We start from the raw sequence: 20,721 nt of genomic DNA on the forward strand, positions 1-20,721 counted from the left end.
AGAATGACTTTAAAGTACAGTTTGAGATTTTTTTAAACAATTTTTTTTTTTGTTTTTTTTGTGGGTTTTTTTTGTAAAGTACAGGTGAGACTTTTAGTGTCTTGATAAACCCATAGGTTAAGCTACAGTGACATTCGTCTTAAATTAAGTTTTTTACAAATTTCTCAATGGGAAAACAAAAGACATCGAGTTAAAAAGGTCTGATTGTGACATCACTGTTACTATGACAACATAACGAGCATCACAGTGGGCTTGTTCATGTTAACATTCTGTCACTAAGCTTCAACCTTGGACCAGGTCCTCTATCTAATGATAGCTCACACAGACACAGGCAGACACACGAGTGCTGAGTTTCCCTTTTTTTTTTTTTTTACCTACAGCAACCTCAGAAAAATTATGAGTCAGCTGACAGCAGAGAGAAATAAGAATGGTATTAAAAAAAAAAAAAAACTTTTAAAAGTCTCTACCTGTTGACTTTAGATTTATAATGACAATAGCAGTATATATGTGAGGTGCACACTGAGGTCAAACAAGGGGGGAAAAAAAAAACAAAAAACTTGCTAAAAGTAAGTTATAGTTCATTTGCCTTGAGGTTCTTCATCTGCTGCTACGCGTATTCCATTCCCCAAATAAATCGGTAAGTGCCTGCAGGTGTCAGAGCGTGCAGAGTCAAGGTTTGTGATCGAGACCCACTCCAGGCAGGTCTGTAGCGCCTGGGCCTGCTCATGAAAACTTCATTGTTTCATCTTGGCATGGGCGCCCTTCCACTTTGTTTTGGTAAACTGACGGGCGGGGCCAGAGAGGAGGCGTCCCATTTCCAACCCCGTCGGGGCTGTTCGTCCCTGGTTTCCCAAATGACAGGACTGTCACACGTTTTAAAACCAGCGTTTCAAACCGAAATGTAAAAACCGTAAACCGTAAAGAGAAGCTATTGCTTAGGTTTGAGGCTCTCCGAGGGTAGAATGGTTAAACTACCCTAACAAAGCATTAAAATGTATAATCAGTGGTTTTAAGTAGTTCGATTTGATATCTGGAAAAAAAAAAAAAGGGTAGCGTCCAAATATGTCAAGATCTCTGGGACTTGATTCGCCACGTGTTCATTATGTGTTTATACACTTTAATCGATGTTTGCTGAAGAAAACAAGCCTTTGCTTAGGACTCTGGTTGGACTTGTTGACTTGCTGTCTCTGTGCCCGTTTCCCTCCATTCTCTACCACCTCCTCTCCTCCCTTTCCTCCCATTGAGAATTAAGACTCCTGGGTTGGGCTCATGTTTGGACACACTTCCACCTCCGGCCCAGGCCCCTCCGTTTCCTTCCTGGACTCCGCGTTCTTCCCGGACGGCCTCTGCCGAGCGGAAGGCGCTCTTGTCGTCGTCACCGTAATTCATTGGGGCGCCGCGTTCGAACGGGACGGTATGAGGTCATCGCCCTCGCATCGTTCCTTCCTGACGAAAAAATATGCGCGGTGACCTCTAGACGGCTTTCGAGGCCATTCCTCTCCGCAGACGGCAACATGGGAAAATGGGGGACATGTGCCAACCACGCATACCAGGCCAGTGTCCGGGACCTCCCGGAAATTTCTGACTGAGGAGAGACACTGCGGCCATCTGACAGGGCATTAGATGTGGTCATTAGTTTAAATAAGCTTAAACACCACTCAGACCGGCGTACATCGCTCCACTTCAAAGCTGCCGTCTCCTGATCTAAGGAGGATCTGAAGCTCTTTTCATCTTAAGCCTTGTCTGAAATTTGAAACTTCCTCACCTTGGGTGTCGCCTTCAGTTAAAGATTACAGACTTCAATGGGTCCCGTTCTTTTAAAACGGATAGAGGACAAGCCCTAAGGTGACACCGAACCAAAGAGAGTCCTCAGGAAATTGAGGATCCCAGGCAGTGCCTCTCCGATTTCAGACAAACTCGGGTGCTTTGGGATGGGTTGTGTTCTACTGACCGCATTGTATTTAGTCAAAGAAAGAAACAAAAGGTTGTTTGGGACAGAGATCTCAGTCTCCCAACCTTCCCAAAGACGTACAAAGCTTCCGGCCCGAAATTCATTACGTTACAGATCTGAAGGCATTTGAAACTTATTAAAAATAAAGAAAAAGAAGAATCAGTTTTAAAAATAGTGCTTAAGCTAGTGCTTGAGTTAAATCAATAACACATCTGGTGGGTCTGGATGCCACGCTGTGTGACTCTGGCTCCATGATCACTTGGTTTCTGCTCAGTAAGACAAACATGTCCAGTCTAACAATATCAACACAAAACAGGTCCAGTCTAACAATATCAACACAAACCAGGTCCAGTCTAACATCATCAACACAAACATCTCCAGTCTAACATTATCAACACAAAACAGGTCCAGTCTAACAATATCAACACAAACATCTCCAGACTCTTTCATTAAACACCTCCACATGCTACCACACTTCTCATGTCTGCATCCTGATTTGTGTGTGTGTGTGTGTGTGTGTGTGTGTGTGTGTGTGTGTGTGTGTGTGTGTGTGTGTGTGTGTGTGTGTGCATGTGCATGTGTGTATAAGAATGTAACTTGACTCTGATTGTGTATTCAGCTTGTTATAATCACGTGAAGGCAAGTTGTCCCTTTTGGGGGGGGGGTGGGATGGGATGGGGTGGAGTGTTTGATTTGTCTGACATGATCTGGTTTGCCAGGAAATTTCATACGCACCAATAAATCCAAAAACAAGATCTATGCTGTCATCCATGGGTCTTATGACACCAGCAAGTGCTCAGGTTTCTGTCATCGTCCTAACGTACAGTAAAGTACAGTAAACAGCCACGTTTTCCACATAAACATTTCAAGAGGCTGCAAGTGTAAGAACACAAATATAACAACCATTAATTATTTGTGGAAAGCTTTACGGTCTATTGTGAAACCAACATCCATCAAAGAAACCAGGCCTGCAACACTTCATACATCGTAAGGTGAAAATGAACGACTGTCTTACCGGAACGTCTGCACGACTACTGCATGTTTTTTTTTTTTCTTTTTTCTTTTTTGCATTTACAGTTGACCGCTGAATAAGTCCACACACTTGCGGGCCCTGGGCTCTCTCATGGACTGTCCCTCTCCATAATCATTTGCTTACTCTGACTGGCATTTTGCATTTACAGTCCCTGTCGACTACCGTTCACCTGCACATTCAAATTCGGTGGGAAGATCAAAGCAGACTCAGTCAAAAAGCTATAAGAGTCTATTGTCCATGTTTCTGTGTGTGTGTGTGTGTGTGTGTGTGTGTGTGTCCACTTCATATCGTTACACAGTCATCCTTGCCCTAATCTCCTAAAGAACACAGAGTTCTCCTTACAGATAACCTTTGCCTCCCTGCCCAACCCAAAGCAAAGAATCGGCGCCAGAACCTGCTGGACAGGGCCTCTTGCACACACATACGCTCAAACACAGCGCTGCCCTTTTAGCCATTCAGAGAGCAAAGGCCTGTAGTCTGATCTAATCTAATCCCAAAGTCAATTATCTAATCCCAGATTCTTGGCTGAGCAGCTGAAGGTGTTCAGTCTGAGTGCTTTGAGGTCCCAAACCTTAATAAGATCGAATTTAAATGTTTGAGTTGGGGACTTCGAAAACGCTAACCGTCCTAAATCAATTAAAAGATCAGAAGGTCGGATTATGCCTCCCTGCAGAGCCCTGCTGTTGTAAACTGCTACTGTAAAATCATAAATTATATTCATGTGCAAAAATAAAAGAACATAAAACAAACTCTTTCAACAGAATACGGAACATTCATGTTCTAAATGTTCTAGACATAATGTTCTGTGTTCTGTCTATCCAGATGAGGCCAATCTGGTATATCAATCTTAGATGCCTAAAAGTTTAATCTGGATTATGCAGAATGTCAGAGGCATGGAACCACTTCAAAACCACTACACACACATGTACAAGTCTCAAAGTGGCCAGAAATAGAAGCTCTTAGAGAACATAGGGATGTGTTCTACATTATGAAAACAAAAACAAAACAAAACAAAAAACGCTGCAAAATAAAGCCACAAAACAGCGCACAATCTCCCATTCACCTCGGCACAAAGACGCGGAGGAATTTGACCTCCTCTTACAACGCGAAAGAACCCACTGCACCTATTCACGCCGCCTCCAGAAAACAAAAGAAGGTGGTTCGTGTGCCAATTCCAAAGATAATTCAATGGCCAATGCTCCCTGGACCCTGGCGTTACCATAGTAATACAAGGCGGCGTTCGACAACAGTTCTGTACGCGTCGCTCTTCAGAGGCTTAAAGAATGTGAAGGACCATCTTTTCGTCTGTAAGTCATGATGTGGAGGACATTTAACAAAAACCCTGAATGATTACCAGATGTAAACAGGGGTGTGTAGCATCACTGGGCTAAACAGCTCCTTTGACCTGAATCTTTATATTGACTACCTCCACACTGATAACGGAACGCAGCCTGAAACGAACACAGATTTAACGTAGCAAATTCCAAACATTCCAAGAATTCTGGACTTTGGCAGTTACGGTTCCGAGCTACCGAGGTGAAAGACTGGCAAGGACAGTGAACATGTGAACACAGGCTGAACAAGGCACCAATGAACATATACACAATACATAATGCATGTGAGTTTATGTACATATATAACAAGAAAACAAGGCTGGGTTAGTGTGCTATAGTTCAGATAGCAGGTGCTCACCAAACATCTGTGCAAGCCTGAGGTAAAGTAACTGAAATAATATGAATGGAGACCTTCATACTCTCAGAACGTGTGCAAGTGGTACTTGGAAAAAAGGAAAAAGAACAGTACAATATGAACTACACAGACATCGAAGTGCATTGGAGAGAAACTTGCTATAAAAATACTCATGTTTTAAAAATCCATTCAGAATCACACCTATTACAAAAAAAAACTCGAACTTTTCCTTTTTATTTAAACCTAAAACACTTAAATCCCTTCATGGAAATATGTATGGCAGCATTCAAAGATAAAAAAAACCCAGTCTGCCCTTTAGCGGCTCAGACAAGCACACCTGGGAATTTTTCCTGAGCCAAAGCATGTCCCACAGCACGTTCCCAAACGCACTCCTGTTTCCACGTTTCCGTGGAGCGTTATCTCTGGAAGAAAACTTGGGTCGTCACAGACTCCAGACACTTTAGTTTGACCGAGAAAGCCCTTGTTTATGCAATGAACTACAAACGTATCTAATCCAAACTGACACATAAATAATGTTCAAGTGACCTATCACCTGGAGTGACCTGCAACATTTAGGCAGATTACTTGACCTTTGACACAGACCAGACACCTCAAAACTAATCAAAGGTCAAAGGTTTGTCAAGACGAGTGAAGGAACCAAATAACCGGCGGTGGTACAGTCTGTAGGGTTTATGGGTAATGGCACCCAACTTAAAACAGTCCAGGCTTGTCCTCTTGGTGCGCCGTGTTCTATGGGAAAATCTAAAATCCATTTAGGCCTAAAATGTACCCCTAAGTCAGACAGCAAAGTTTTAGGTCCATGTTATCATCATATTATTAAGTGCAGTCTATCCATCTTATTGTTGAGGGTTCCAACCCTGCCGCTCTGAACGTACCAGCTTCAGTTTAACGAGCAAGTTACTGATTATTCTCACACACACACACACACACACACACAGTTAACCATTCAATAGACCATCAATCAATCAGCCAATGTTATCAGAGTGAAGGACTCACAGCTCACTGAAAAAAAGAAAGGAGCCCCCACACACACACACACACACACACACATACACACACCATACACACACACACAGACCATACACACACACACACACCCCCAACCGAACTGCACGTTCCTCTTTCTGCATTCCTGTGAGATTCATTCAGTACCAGTACGTGGAAAGAGGAGAGTCCTCAAACCGTGGCGATGAAAGAGCGAGGCAGTGAGGTCATGAATTCATTTCTCACCCGTAAAACGTGTTTGTTTGCCGAAGCACGTGGGGGGAAAAGTGTTTTGTTGACACAGCTCTGAACTTGGAAAGAATGAGTCAAGGCCGAAAAGAGGCTAAACACTTTGTCCTCTAAAAAAAAAAAAAAAAAAAAATCTTTGATGTAGACAAACCGGCAGCATTTCCAACAAGAGATTATATTTCCAGCGCCGGAGTAAAAAAAGAAATGCCCAGTTAATCTCGTGCTTCTTTTCGGGATGAACGAGCTCTACGCGTTTCTCTGCAAACACTTAAGACTAAGTCAATAATGACTAACCATATTGAAATGATGTTAGCGTCAAAAAACCGTCACGGTGAGGGAAAATCCTTTATTTGGGTATTTGTCATGGAGCCTAATGTTTAAAATGGGTCAATATTCTGAGATTCAAAAGAAAATAATCGGTACACTGGCTGACCGCAGACTCCCACTGTTCTTAAGAAAATCAAACATTCTGCTGACTTCCATGTCCAGCTCCACCTCACTGCATTTTAAAGCTTTCTACTGATTTAGCAGTGTCTTCTGTCTCTACATATCTATTAATGTCACCCTCTCCATTAAGTACCCATTTCTCTGTTACACACTGTGTTACATTACTGACTTACTGTTACATACTATCCCATTCTGTGCACACACACACACACACACACACACACACACTACAACAGGAAGTTGAGTTTTAATTTATGCCAGTCGGTGGCAACTGTGTTCCCTCGAAAGAAACTAACCCACCACCAGGATGTCCTGTCACAAACAGCAAACACTTCCACACACAGGCAACAGCAAAGAACCACTAAAGGAAGCCCGGAAAGGGAAAAAAAAAAGAAAAGAAAAGAAAGAAATCTCTCAGAATGCCCTCACAATGTGTTGAGCTACCATGGAAAAGTGGAATTCTGGTAGAGATAGACAGAGTCAGCACTGTAACAGCAACAGTTGGTAATGTGAGGAAGAATAAATTGAAAAATAAAGTTTCAAACTCATTGTCGTCATCAGACTTGTAGACCCCAGTCATGTCTGACCTCCTCCACCCATCACTACTGTTCACTATTCACCGAGGGAATAATGAGGTTTCAACCTGCAATATCAGTTTTTCATTTTGTTTCTATAATGGACCCGTAGGTATGTGGATGTTCACCAGTATTAAAGGAAAAGATTGACTGAAAGGGGACTTCAGTGACAGAAGCCCTCTAATGAATGACACAAGGATGCATGCATCCTTGCATGTCTCATTTGTTTTTCACAGGCCACAAACAAACGAATATATGGATGCATGAAAGCTTCAGAAAATACAGGCCTGGAGTCCTACTGACTGGTTTCAGCAAACACCACTTTGGGCTGGCTTCAACCCACAGAACTAACAGTGACAGGAAACAACACTAACAATACAACTTACTGTTCAGAATACATAACAGTACAGAATTGTAAAAAAATCTTTTATATTTGAACATTTATATATGCGCGTCGTGGAAATGTATCCATTGCAATTCCACAAACTCACGGGCCTGTTTCAGTTGTGAATAAACGCATATGTCCATGGTTTGACGTGTATACTTAGCTGCTGACCCAGTGGGAATCATAGTAGGTGTAATCAACACCTGAGGCACGTGAGAAAAACTCGGTCTCTCGGGTTTGGGCTTTCAAACGTTCTCCAGTATACGGGGCACCATCATCTAAGACAAACCGATGTTTAAATCAACTGCCGGGAGCACGTCGATTACTAAAGAAGCCCACTGATTGGTGGATCGTGCTTACCTATGCACTTGATCTCGAACCCACGCGGTGGTTTCAGGGCCCTCCGTGTCCATCCTTCCCTCAGCACCTCCAGGTGATCCTCCTTCCCTTGAATGAGCAGAACGTGTTCATCTATCCAACCCAAGAAAAACGTCTCCGCTATGGCGTCCGTCACTTTCTTATTCCAGAAGTGTTGCATGTTCTCCGCTTTGAAGTCCGCGAAAATCTCATAGCCGGTGTGATGGTGCTGGAGCTTCTCCGTGACCGCGGGCGAGTCCTCAGCCCCAACCCGAGACAGCACAATGGCCAGGGAATGCGGGGCGATCTGCAAAAACTTCTCCATTGCTTAAAGCGCCTCACAGAGCCGCCACACCACGAATCAGAACATCTCCCAATGTTTCATTGCAGTCTGTCTCGCACGGCGTTTTATTGCGCACCTTGTTGAATTTCCAAAAGGAACACATTTTTTTTTCAGCGGACCTCAATTCACGTTGATTTCCAGAAACGAAGACAGTCCTCGTGACGGCAAACGGTCTATCATATCAGCGTTTCCCACGGGCAACGCGCCAATATAATTTATTCATAAAAGAAATTCACTTGACAGGAGCGCTGTGTTTTAACGGCAGAGGCTACGCTGTCAAATGTCCAGTGTTTTCAAATTATGCGCTAAAACAGACAGGCAGCTGAATCATCAGTATGTTATCGGTGTGAATCTTCCAGCTTGCTCCCCACACCTCTCCCACGACATTCTAAGCACACAAGCCCGCAAACGCTCATTCCATGATCCAAACCACAGGACAGTTCGTAGGCGTCGAGGCCCTTTAAGCTGAATGCTTGGTGATCAATGCATTGGTAATGATCGGCTGCCTTCAGAAACAGGCGATGACTTCATCCGTCCTTATTCATGGCTTCATTTGGTGCACAGCTCGCGCGGCTCCCTCCCATTCAGATCTGTCTACACATTTTTTATACAGCGGTGCCTGGAACGATTCAAGAAGGTGCTCGTCAAGGCTTTTTCTCTTTTTCAAAAACACTATTTTACAAATAACGGCTCCGCGCACGGGTGCCTCGCTAACAGTGGTCTTTGACACCATGCGCCCAGCGTTCGCTCCGAGGGAGACGGGCTCCGGCAGATTGAGAGTCGCTCTGCTGGATTTATCGCGACGTGGGGAACCGGATCACCAGATGTTTCTGTGACTCCACCTACAGGCAGCCTTCAAAACATCGCGAGTTCAGTGGCACGGTCTCGCAACAGGTGAAGACATTCGGATCAAAAGCGGAGCTGGATCGACTTATTTGTTTCTTTGGTGGCATTCTCTGTGAATCAGAAAGCGCGCGAGAGAGAAGTGAACGCGCAAAATCACATTTGAAGAATAACCTGTTCATGTTCATTCACAGATTCTGCAAACCAAACTAATTTCTATGTTGTAGGTTCAGATTAATTTGAGAGCTTTGTTAATCTCATTCAGCACATTTACTCGTTTGCAAGTTCTGAAAAACAAACAAACAAACAAACAAAAACTCAACTTCTAAAAGGCAGCTCAGCAAATTACATACAGACTAAAAGCACAGGAAAGCCTCACACACAAACTACTGATTTATTCACCTTTTTCCCCCATTTATTTATTTATTGTAATTTCACAAATAGTCATCTGAAATGCCAGTTGGCCAGGCTTTATTGAATCTCTGTATAAACCACCTGGAGGTCAACACTCAGAAGCCAGTTCATTTTTTATGGGTAATGGATAATGTTCTAACTGGTCACTCAGGGACTGCTGTGTTTGGGTTTTGTGAGCTTGTAGTGTCTTGTCTTGTCCGCAACTGTGGGGCAGGATCATTTTCACTCCTTAGAGTGTTTGAGTTTTAGCCAGTACAGAGAGAGAAAGGCAGGGGGGGTCCAAGTTCGGGTGTTGGTTTTCTTTTCCCAGGCTGTCTTCTGTTGTTTGAGTTTTGCAAAGACTGTTGGTCAGAAGAGACGCACCTCTTTTAACAGGTGACCTTAGGACTACAGGGTTACAATGACTGATACAGACACCACCGACTTTCAGTGTCACAAAAGACGGACATTTACACAGCTTTATTCCCAGAGAGACTGACCCAGAGCAGTCGAAAGCTCTCTTGACCTGAGAGCCCAGCTTGGAGAGCCCATGATTAGATTAGGGGGAAAGTGTTTTTATAAGCCCGAGTTGACGTTTTGAGTATCCACATGACTTGGGTTTCTTAAAATATTATTCTGATGGAAAAAAGTTAGATATCTGATAGCTGGAAAGAAGCACAGGTCTGAGAGGTGTTTTTTGTAAAACATTTTTCTGTAGAGAAATCATATACTGAATCAACACTGATACTAAGTTGTACCATATATAACAAACAATGTCACTAAAATCGGTGAAAATCTTAACTTGGCTTCTATACTGTCCAGCGTAAGTGCAATACCTCTGAAATGTGTGAGCGGAAAAAAAAAACCACCATTTATAAATAACTTACTCATTTAAAACTTGGCTCCCTGGTGATGCTGTAGACATATGTTAATTGCTGACACCATGAATTGTGAGGAAAATATGGGCTGTTTCAAGGTATCAAGTGGTTTGAAACCAGCCATAAAATTCCACAGCTGTGGTAAAAAAAAAAAAAAACACACGCCAGAGCGACCTCATTACAGCGTTCATCAGTTCAATTCCAATCCTCGGGTTTCGTATCGGAATATTGGAGAGTTTTATGGAATGTCTGAGTTCTTCAGCTGTGAGAACGGGCATTGTGTTTCACGACCACAGCGAGGGAAAGGAATGCACATTCAATATGAGGGGTTCACCCCAAACTCTAGACCTCCTGCACAACAGGAGGGATAGGAGGATCATCTGTCTGTCTCCTTTTTTTCTCCTCTTTCCATCTCACCCCCCCCTTTTTTTTCCATAGGCTGGTATTTGGAGTTACCAAATTCCTGAGTTTCCCTGGTGTTTCTTGCAGAGCCCACAAACACTGAGGTGAAGTAAGATGAACAGTCGTCTCTAACGTTTGCCATCAGAATCAGTTTCCTGTAATTACCACCTGAGGGATTCATGCTGGTTGGTAAGCTTGCTATAGATGTAACTTAAGCAGAGTCAAACACTGTCAGCCAAATTCATAAACATCGCTTTGGTCTAATTGCACATGAAAAAGATTGGTAACATGGCCTGTGACTGAGCAATTGAAAACACAATACTTTCTTCCAAAATGGCTGCGCTGGGTCATCTACAAAAGCTTAAGAATTTCAGTGACACTAAAACAACATAGTAATTGAATAAGAGTAAAGTAATTTAACAACAACTCTATAAATCAGTTATGCTACAACTTACTATGTCTTAGCTCTTCTTGCATGGATGAGCGTTCTTGAGAGTATTAAAGCCGGGGACTTAAAAACGTCTTATTCTGAAGAGGTTGTGAAAACGAAACAGGCGTTCTCTTTTGTGTCCTTAAGAGTTCTTTACTCCCGCACACAGCGTCCTGGTTTGAGAGAAAATAATGGGGGTTTTTTTTTGGTGTAAGGTCAGAGCTGATAAACCAGAGCTGTCTGGATCCTTCCCTAGCAGGCACTCAGAGGTTATATACTACAAGTGTTTAACTTCAAAAGTACTATGGAAAGAGAGAGTCACTTTGGGCTAAACCGTAAATTATCACTCCACACCTGAACTGTCTTCCCTCTCTCCTCACGTTACCTTTAGGAATGCTTCAAAAGCCACAGGATTCTGTCAGAAAAAAAAACAGTTGACTGCACTGTAAGCAAGAAAAACCACTGAAATATGTTATTACTCCACATTCTCTACAGAGTTAATAAATGATTTCCTCCATTTAAACTATGAACGCTTCTAGGGTTTCACTTACCGCATTGTTTTTGTAAATTATAGATTTACTTTTGTGAAAAACATTGATCAGTTACATTAAAGGTGTGAAGCATATCTCCTCATGCCACCAGCACTGGACTGTGCTCTGTACAAACGACGTTGTCAATTTTTCACAATTTCATTTTTAATCTCTTTAAGATTCTATTCCTAAACCCAAAAGATGGCAGAGGAATTAGTCTTAAGGATATTAGCTGATTGCTGCCCATAAAACTTAATCCATCGCAGAGTAATTGAGTGACTGATGTGCCCATGTCTGTGAAACCAAACCTGAGTTTTCACACAGACAAATTAGTCTGCTGAGTTTCAAGGTGAAATGTTTCACACTCGTTCCTAGAACAGAAAACCTGTCATATCATGTCACTGTCTCACCTACACTGATGAAATGTAGATTTAAAAAAAAAAAAAAAGTTTCATTCCCAATTAATCCTGTCCGAGTCGCCGAAATGTAAGGGTACCAGGGTCTACAAATCTACCCGACTCACACCAGAGAGCAGAACCGGTTTTAAACACAGCAACAAAATCCACTCTGACACGAAATGCTGTGGAAACCAATGCTTTGTGACATTTTAGTACCGAGTTAAACTAACCTGTCTGATAAATGAACTCTGAGTTACCTGTACACTGGTAAACCAGCTCTTCCATTGAAGCTTGGTGACATCTGCTGGTAGCAGCTCCTCTCCACCTCTTTAACTGGACTACTTTGAAATTGATTTAAGAGTTTGCAATGCATGATATCAAGAGTGAGCATTAGTTTATTAGACCCTCATCAATTTATCTGGTTAGAACTGCGTACTTTTGACTCGGGAGCAAAATAATTCACACAAAGCATCAAGGCAGACAATTCTGAACAGTGCAGTCGAGGACGAAGTCTAAAACCCTCTGGTCCTCGGCATCTGCTCAAATACAGAACCTTCAGAGTGGCTGCATCATTCTTAAAAACAGATAAAGCAGAGAAAATTTCTCTAAGAAAAGGATGAACTGGATATGAGGGAATTCCTCCCAGCTATTACTGGTATGTTACTGGTGTGTTACATATTAAAAGCTCTGGTAAATCCAAACTCCAGGCACCAGTCAACGTCGTATCTGACCTGCGTGTGAGTTGTGTTTATAACCAGAGCAAACTCCTCCTTTCCCCACTTACTGTTCCAACACATTTGATGGGAATTATTTTTGTAAACGAATCAATGTGGTAAACATCTTTGTACATTTATTTAGTTTACGTGTACACATTTCAGTTGAATTGTGGCATGTTTAACATGACTGCAGGTGCGCGTAACCCCGCTCCTGAAGAACCGCAGTGTTTATTGGTCATTTTATCAAATCTAATCCAGTAAACCTGCTTACGCTATTCAAAGCCCTTAGTGATCCTGAGAGGTACAATTAGTTAAACCCCCTTAGGGCTAGAAAGGAAATCTCTCTGTACAAGTTCTGCTAAATCTCACCCTTCCCCATGCACCATACAAACACACCTTAGTCTCCATCCCAGCTGAGACAGTCATGTGACAGGGAAACCCAAAGAATGCCACTGACAGGGTTTTTCTCTCACGGTCATGTCAGTCAAGGTCTCCCTACTTCTCACTGTTGTAGAAGACATCGTAAGTTCAGTGTCTGTGCGAGGCAAACTGCGCGAATAGCATTCCACCACAAGCATGTTTCGGAGGCCAGAGCCAGAGAAAGTGTTTGCGGGAGACAGCCTTAGGTCTCCATGGTCTAAGTGCCTCTCACTGAATGAGAACTGACTACTAAAAACTGCAAAAACCAGGATAATAACAAAACACAAGTTCCACAAAGTTCAATTAGAAACAATACAATCACAGGTTTATTTAAATACACCAACCTTTAAAAAAAAAAAAAAAAAACACTAAAAGGTAACAGTGGAACTGAAATGTTCTCTTGTTTGGAAGACATTTAGGGGGTTACATATTCATATTTTACTAATAAATGAAACAAAAGAAATGACAACAGGAGAGAGAAGGGAAAAAAAAAACAAAACAAAAAAAAAAGAGAGAATCCACTGTTCATCTAACCCTGTGCATTTTCATTTTGTGCCCTTCACTTCTGAAACCCGGACAGAACGATCGTACGGAACATTCCAGAAACCTCGTGTGATGTTTAACAATGAAAGAAAACAAACAAAAACAAAAACAAAAAAACTTAACTAAAACCGTTTGCCTTTTGAGAACATCAGTGGCAGTAATATTTTTTTTAATGTTCATCTCCTCGTGGTCCTTTTTATTTTTAAGAGGGGAGAGTCAGTAGGCTGTCTCTACCTTACGTCAGTTAGTGTATACGTCACAGCACCTGTTTGAAGAACCTTTGGCCAAAGTGCATCAGCTATGGACAACAAGCCTCAGCAGGTCCAAATATAGGTCCGGTACGTAGACTGGGCCAGCCAACATGCACACTTCCTGTAAAACTGTTCCTCAAATATCAGCTTTCTGAGATTAAAAAAAAAAAAAAAAGAAACAACTTCCCCCTTAACCACTGACACCCATACACACATACACATTCGCACACACAACCACATGTGCCTGTCCTGTAAAGGCACTACCTGGACCGTCTGTCCTTCTTGGGCTTGTCTGAGCTTTTGTCCATGGTCTTTTCATTGTCACCCCTGCATTTCGGGCAGTACCATTTACCCTTGGGTTTGTAGGTGAGTCCAACGCAGGAGAAATGGAACCACTCGATTGGACATTGCTCGTTGTCGCAGCCAATCATCTCGCCATATGACACTTGCTCGCATAAGCAGTAGGTGGGTTCGTTCGGGTCGATGGTGAACTCAACGGGCGAGGCTTCGCGCTCCTGCTTGACCTTACGCTTCTTCTTCTTGGCCGATTTCGACTTTTTCTCTCTGGGTTGCGCCACCGCTGGCTCCTCACCCGGGTCCTCCAGAGCGCCGTTGGCGCCGTGGCAGGAGTCGCGACTCTCGCTGTTGCGCTGACGCCTCGGTCGTCGCGACGACGAGCGCTCGGGAGCGGCGTTGGCCGACGGGCCCCCGACGTCGTGCCGCGTCTTCTCCGAGGCGCGCTCCGGTTCGCCCACCTCGGGGAAGCTGGAGGAGTAGGCGTCCATTTGACGGGAGCGATTCTCCACCACCTCCATCATCTGAGTGACCACGTGGATCTTCTCATCTCCCAGCTCCTGACTGCTGATCAGAGCCCGCTGCAGCTGGATCATGAGCCTCTTCCTCTGGGCTCCATCAGTCTCCCGTTTGTATTTGTCATACACTTCATCCACCTCTTTCAGCACCTCTGAAAAACAGAGAGGGGGTGAATTACCAGAGACCAACGAACAGTTAAAGTTAAAGAGGAAAAAGACTGAGGAAAACAGGCTTCTTTACGTTCTACAGGAGGTAATTTACTTGTATATTTTCAGTGACCGGTGACACTCGAAAATGACTTGGTTTACTCATTTCCTGGTTGTCTGCACTGTCGTGTTGCAACGGCTCATTCATTCATAGCGAGCTGTGTTCCGATACGTCAACAAACCCTCGAGAAAGTAGCATGCGCTTTGCACGAGGAAGCTTTCGTATGATAGTCGCTGCTCCCTCCTTATTTCGTTCTAAAGTTATAAACACAAGGAGACGCATTCGGTTCTACTTAATAAGTTGGCTAGACCGTCGACGACATGCAGCCCATAGACGGGCGCACGGCATGCTTTTGAAACATTTCCTACAATGAGCGCCAATGGGAGGTGTCTATAGAAACCATTCCCGTGACTAGCTAAGCAGCAACTATGGTTTATCGAGCACTCGAGAGAATTCTTTACAGTAAGTCTAACATCAAATGGGTTTGACATACACCACTCCATCGGAAACAAATAACGATATAGCTTACTGAGCACACGGCAAAAGGAATGCATTCGGCACAATGAGCAAAGAGCTGTTTTCACAACACAAAACGGAGTTCTCAGTCAAAATGGCTGATGGCCGGTGTCAGAGGAAAACTGGTCAGAAATGCACGTTATAAGAGGATGAAAATATAACTACTGCACAACAAACAGTCCACGACATAAATACAACAACTGAATCAAATACCGCATACAGTTTCTTTGCTGGGTGCAGATACGCAGTAGATCAATGCAGAGCTCTAAGGCGTTGCTACACAGCAAATCCAACATTAAAACAGGAGTTTACTACACACAGCTTATCGATCTTTCACTTCCCCTCTACAAGTTACATACCTTGGTACTTTGTGTCTATTTCTCGAAGCAATGAAACGTTCCTCTGAATGTCCAAAGGCAAAGACTCAACACATTCGAGGTAATCCTCAACATAGCTGACCAGCTGCGATTTCTCCACGTTTGGGTAATGTCCTAACATTGTAGTTGAAATGCATCAAGCAGTCTGATGATAACAAAGATTAAATTAAACGATTACACGAAAAAAAAAGACTCTGGGAGCTACATTGGATGTATACAGTAACGTTGTCTAGCTGGCTTGTTAGATTCTTTCCGGGCAATTCTATCCAACCCTCTCTCTTCGCTCCTTCAAACAAAACTGACGCAGATGCGCATGCGCGACCTAAATCCATAAAAGGCTGCGTTTTTTTCTTTTTCCGGCAGCCTCTCAACTTGGGGAGGGACCTAAAGTTTCATGGGAGTGGCTTTAGCGCCGTCTCGACTCAAGAACTGTGTGAATCAGGTTTTGGATTGGACCAAAATTTTATTTTCAGTGAGCAGTTGCTTTGGTTGGACAATAAAATTTGAGGTCATCGTGTGCTTGACTTAAAGATAAAGACTTCACTCATTCGTGGTCTGTGGAGGAACGCGTGAAACAAGTATAATTTTGGTGCAGATAAATTTAGTGTAACAGATTCACTATCTCCTCGCTTCTTCATCGAATTAAGATAACCATAAAGTTCTTGTTTATATTATTACCTATGCCCCCAAGCGTTTTACTTGCAAACCCGATCCTAAAAAAAAGTGCATTCTGAGAATGAGCCCCGTTCTGTTCAGGTATGTACGATACCTGCATTTCTATTACGCTGACGAATACGTCTCGCCGTCACCAAACTCAGTTCCACAGAACGTCTTAGTTTCAACGGTAGATGGCGAGCCTGAGTGCTGTATCACAGCACGACAATTTCTGCCCGTCGTCCGGGGACTTTCCCCTAGGCATGAAGGGAGAAACTCGTTCTCAGTGTGTAGCCTAGACAGCAGGCCTTCTGAATGCCCGGATGTATCGTGGAGCCTCGTGAGTATATATAGTACAAATTCCTCATATATTCTTGGATCACGGTAATGTAAAGATACTTCTTCGTGAATAATTGTTACTTCTCTGTATATTTATGTGCTTAATTGATGATATACATTTATATTTAGAGATGTTTAATAACTTTAATGGCATAAAACGTGTTTTCTCACAGTCTTGACGATACAATGCAAATTAGACACAAACGTCACAATCTGTAATCCAATCACAAACAGGACCGGTGTGGCTGATTAAAAACGGAGTCCGACAATGGGATTCCTTTTTAAAAGTAGTGTAAAACACACTTAAAAGGGTGCGTATGCAGAGGTTAAAGATGTTAATCAAAAGTAGGAGGAAGAAGCTAAGTACAGCCAAAGAAATAAGCAAGATAAAGGAACCCTTAAAGCAACAGTACATAGTCTCTTAGCAAATGTTGTGGTTTGTTACTATTAGGTGATGTGGTACAGCCGAAGAGATACACAAATAGCATTGGACTGCATTGCTGTTTTACCGAAGAAAAACGGGTAAACATACAGCATTCGCTCTAACTCCTGAAATATACAGGACGTATTCAAAACAACAATGCCATGAAGAATTCTTAAAGCTGTAAATTTCATAAAGATATTCTCAAGTTGATAAGCATTTTAAATTATACACATGCTATTACATTGATTACATCTTTCTATCTTTTTTTTTTTTTTTTACAGTTGAGTAGTTTAATGGTAAAAATGGCATACAGAAATGCACCAGGATAAACATGTACATCTAAGTACAAACTTCATTTAGCTGTGAGGTATAATTCTCTTGTAAGGGTGGAGAGGATGGTGGGCATTTGTCTCTTCGCATCAGAATTCGGATTTTGTGTCTTGGAGTAAAAGTTAGTGGCCACTTGATGACTGACCCTGGTTAGGATTTGAATTATTTCCAGGTCATGGTATTTCTCTAGCATCTCACACAGCTCATTGATGAATACTGAGCCCGTACCCGGATTCCTCCATGAGTAGTATCCTGAGAAAACACACACACACACACACACACACAGAAAAGTCTCAGGCTGTAACTGAATGAATTGTTTTGTAGAGAAGCTGGGAAAACCCCCCACAGAGTTCCATTGGTGCTGCTTACCTGGGGCTGTAGAGTAACAGCAGAGGAAGTCCATCTCTGGAACATCTGATGTTCCAACAAAGTCCGAACTCTCAGCCTCAGAGTCTGTTTCAATACCAGAGTCATACTGGAGCCCCCTGCAGGCCTAAAAGGGAAAACAAAACAAGACAAAAAGAAAACCCCTTCATTTGTTTGTTTCCCTATTAAATTCTTGCACGTGGATTAAAAGTAAAGCAATAAATCATGTTTTGCACTGGTGCTGTATTTGGCAGGCCTAAAATACCTGAAATATGAAGAGTTTGGGTTTGTTCTGGAGTGTCGGGCATCGGTCAGCGGTTAACATAGAGGTCAGTGTTCTCACAGGAACTGTCTGGAGATCACTGCCGTACAGGGCTCCTGGTGCTCCATGAGTGAGAAACACACAGACAAAACAGCCCATCTCTTTGTGCTTCTCCTTAGACACTAAAAACAGGGGAGCACCAGAAACAAACAGTTAAGATCACTGAAAAATGCAGAATATAGAAAATTCCCTGTTAGGGAAATGACGTTCCCTGGAATGACTGATCAGATTCCTCAATAACAGGATGAAGTCCATACAACTTGTGCATGTGGGATGACTATGTAACAGGGTTAGAGGTTTTAAACACGTTTTAGATACATGGATTAAGAAAAAGCAATGGCTGGGGGTGGGGGGTGGGGGGTGTCCTCGGTTAAAATAACATCTTTACCATCTTGCAGCACGCGGATCATTTCATCTTTTTTCAGGTTTTTCTTCACTTCAACGTCAAATCTCAGTTTCTTAAACGTGCGAAGCAGGCGTTCCCCGTCTCTCTCAGTGCCTTTCCGCCGATACTCTGGCTGGCCTTAAAAACATATACACAGCACTACATGTAAAACGGAATTCTGGGGATACCGAAAGGTGAAAATGCAATAAAATCGTTTTGAAAAGCAAAATGGGGTTTTTACAATGACATATTGACATTATTCAACAATTCAACAAGCATATGTAACACTCACCATTAAATTCTTCATTGTTTATGATGAGACATTTGCCAACATACGTCTTACTATGACTGCAATTGTACTGCCACTTAAAGAGATCCTGTGTTTCCCTGCAAATTGAACAGAAACATCGTCTACATGTAGCAGGTGTGATTTTCGTGACCTAAATGTTAGAACAGCGGGCTTGCAACGGAAAGGCCTGGCAGGAAAAAAGTTTGGGCGGGGGAAGTGAATGAACAGCGCTCTTCCCTTCCTCAACACTCCCTTGACGCCCATGACTGAAGTGCCCTTGAGTAACCCCCAACTGGTCCCCAGACGCTGCGGCTGCCCACTGCCCCTGGTATGTGTGTGTGCGCGCGCGCGCGCTGGCTCACTGTTCCTAGTCTGTGTGTCCACTGCTTATGGATGGATGGGTTAAATGTAGAGGATGAAATTCGCCACGGCGATCGATCAATGTGGCGGTGCGTTCCTGAGTGCAGCGGCTACTTCAGGTCCATGGTCCATGATGAGGGCGCGCGTAAAGTGCAGCGGCTGTTTCCCATGGTCCTGAGGACACACAATTTCGTCCCACTGTGCACTGTGTGTAAGGCTGTCTACTGTGTATTGTGTATATGGCTGGGATGACAGTAAACAGAATTTCATTCAATTTATGTAATCTAACTGTTGGATTTTTATGAAAGGTTATCACAATATCATTGGTTTGGAATCTGGGGAAAAAACTTTAAGCTCCCCATCTATTCTATTAGGCTATCGAAACAATCCGCTCGTAACGGCATTGCGAAAATGTAAAAATCTAGAGAAAAGTACATTTGAAGCGAGTTGAAAATGGATTTCTCCCCCGAGCGAGACATACTTACCTGATGTCGGAATTTTTGCTTTCCATAACAATGACGAGAGTTTAGGAATAATACCGGACCGAACAATCTCACAATTTTCTATCGCCACTTTTCTCAGACACTTTCATTTTCTGTGTCATCTGGATCTGAATGAGACCTCAAAGTCCACGTAGTTAATAATTAAGAGAGACAACTGATTCGTTCTAAAAACTGTAAAGCTTTCAGACACTTGAAGTCTGGATTCAAACTCAAATATTCCAAAGAGACAACGTTTTCCTCGTGTTTTATTCGCACCTTTACGTCTCTCGCGCGGAAAAGACTTGTAAAGACCTGTTTAAAATGTGAAAATTAATGGGGTGAGTGCTGAAGTTCACGGTGCAAAAAAGGTTTCCCTCAAAAGCGTCATCAATAAGACTCATGAATCAATGAGTCAGTTAAACGTCGCTTATCAGTTCCTTCTAAATAAAACGCACAGGCAAATCCCATAAATGACTCACGCATTGTAAAACTAACACTGAATGAAACAGTTGCAGCAAAGGTACACGTACACACACACACACACACATTCCCTTTTACTTCTAAAAGTGCATTTGTGCTGGTTTAAGTTCTTCAAAATTTTACATGATGTGTCGACTGAGCTCATGTAGCGTAAACAGACTTTACGCACGGACGCGCATTAATTAAGACCATAATGTTTCACTGTAAGGCACTTGAAATGCCTGTTGATCGCTATTTAAATGACAGTGTTTCCTCTGACGGAAAAGAGGCTCGGTGGTTAACCTAACTTTAGGATGCTGGCTTTACACTCATTGTCTAATGCTTTGACTGAGGTCTGTGATACGTTCAACAATCAGACATGCGTAGCACCCTACGCTGGGAAGCAGGTTCAGTCCATAAGGGTTGTGAACTTCAAAAAAAAATACAGAACAGTATACTGTAAAACAAAGTTTCTTAGCGAACCGAATAACATTAAGCAAAGAATCACGGGTATTTAACTGAAAATATCCGACCCCCCCTGCTATTGGACACCTTAGCTT

The 20,721-nt window shown here is 42.8% G+C and overlaps 3 protein-coding genes across 3 annotated transcripts in view; all 3 read right to left on the bottom strand.

Moving 5' to 3' along the window:
* Window positions 1–20,721, bottom strand: part of LOC115823847 (NACHT, LRR and PYD domains-containing protein 3-like) — a 704,547-nt gene that overhangs the window by 394,169 nt on the left and 289,657 nt on the right. The window lies entirely within an intron of this gene.
* ing2 (inhibitor of growth family, member 2) lies at window positions 14,099–15,881 on the bottom strand. The gene is made up of 2 exons (XM_030788353.1): window positions 15,734–15,881; window positions 14,099–14,802 (listed from the first exon to the last, which is right to left on the bottom strand). Exons 1-2 carry the CDS (start codon window positions 15,870–15,872, stop codon window positions 14,099–14,101), a joined length of 843 nt encoding a protein of 280 aa, XP_030644213.1. The 5' UTR covers window positions 15,873–15,881.
* Window positions 17,483–19,792, bottom strand: LOC115824236 (caspase-7). Its single transcript, XM_030788346.1, has 6 exons — window positions 19,706–19,792; window positions 18,864–18,958; window positions 18,575–18,709; window positions 18,130–18,308; window positions 17,868–17,991; window positions 17,483–17,750 (listed from the first exon to the last, which is right to left on the bottom strand). Exons 1-6 carry the CDS (start codon window positions 19,729–19,731, stop codon window positions 17,521–17,523), a joined length of 789 nt encoding a protein of 262 aa, XP_030644206.1. The 5' UTR covers window positions 19,732–19,792; the 3' UTR covers window positions 17,483–17,520.

Source organism: Chanos chanos, chromosome 11 (assembly GCF_902362185.1).
Source record: "Chanos chanos chromosome 11, fChaCha1.1, whole genome shotgun sequence".
Classification (NCBI taxonomy): domain Eukaryota; kingdom Metazoa; phylum Chordata; class Actinopteri; order Gonorynchiformes; family Chanidae; genus Chanos; species Chanos chanos.

What these genes read in the sequence shown, in the direction of transcription:
- ing2 (XM_030788353.1), bottom strand. Translation starts at nt 15,872, where the DNA reads ATGTTAGGACATTACCCAAACGTGGAGAAATCGCAGCTGGTCAGCTAT. An exon ending in AATAGACACAAAGTACCAAG is followed by an intron (nt 14,803 to 15,733) that starts GTATGTAACTTG and finishes TCTGTTTTTCAG; the next exon opens with AGGTGCTGAAAGAGGTGGAT.
- LOC115824236 (XM_030788346.1), bottom strand. Translation starts at nt 19,731, where the DNA reads ATGGAAAGCAAAAATTCCGACATCAG. An exon ending in AGCAAAAATTCCGACATCAG is followed by an intron (nt 18,959 to 19,705) that starts GTAAGTATGTCT and finishes TTCAATTTGCAG; the next exon opens with GGAAACACAGGATCTCTTTA. An exon ending in GATCCGCGTGCTGCAAGATG is followed by an intron (nt 18,309 to 18,574) that starts GTAAAGATGTTA and finishes CCCTGTTTTTAG; the next exon opens with TGTCTAAGGAGAAGCACAAA.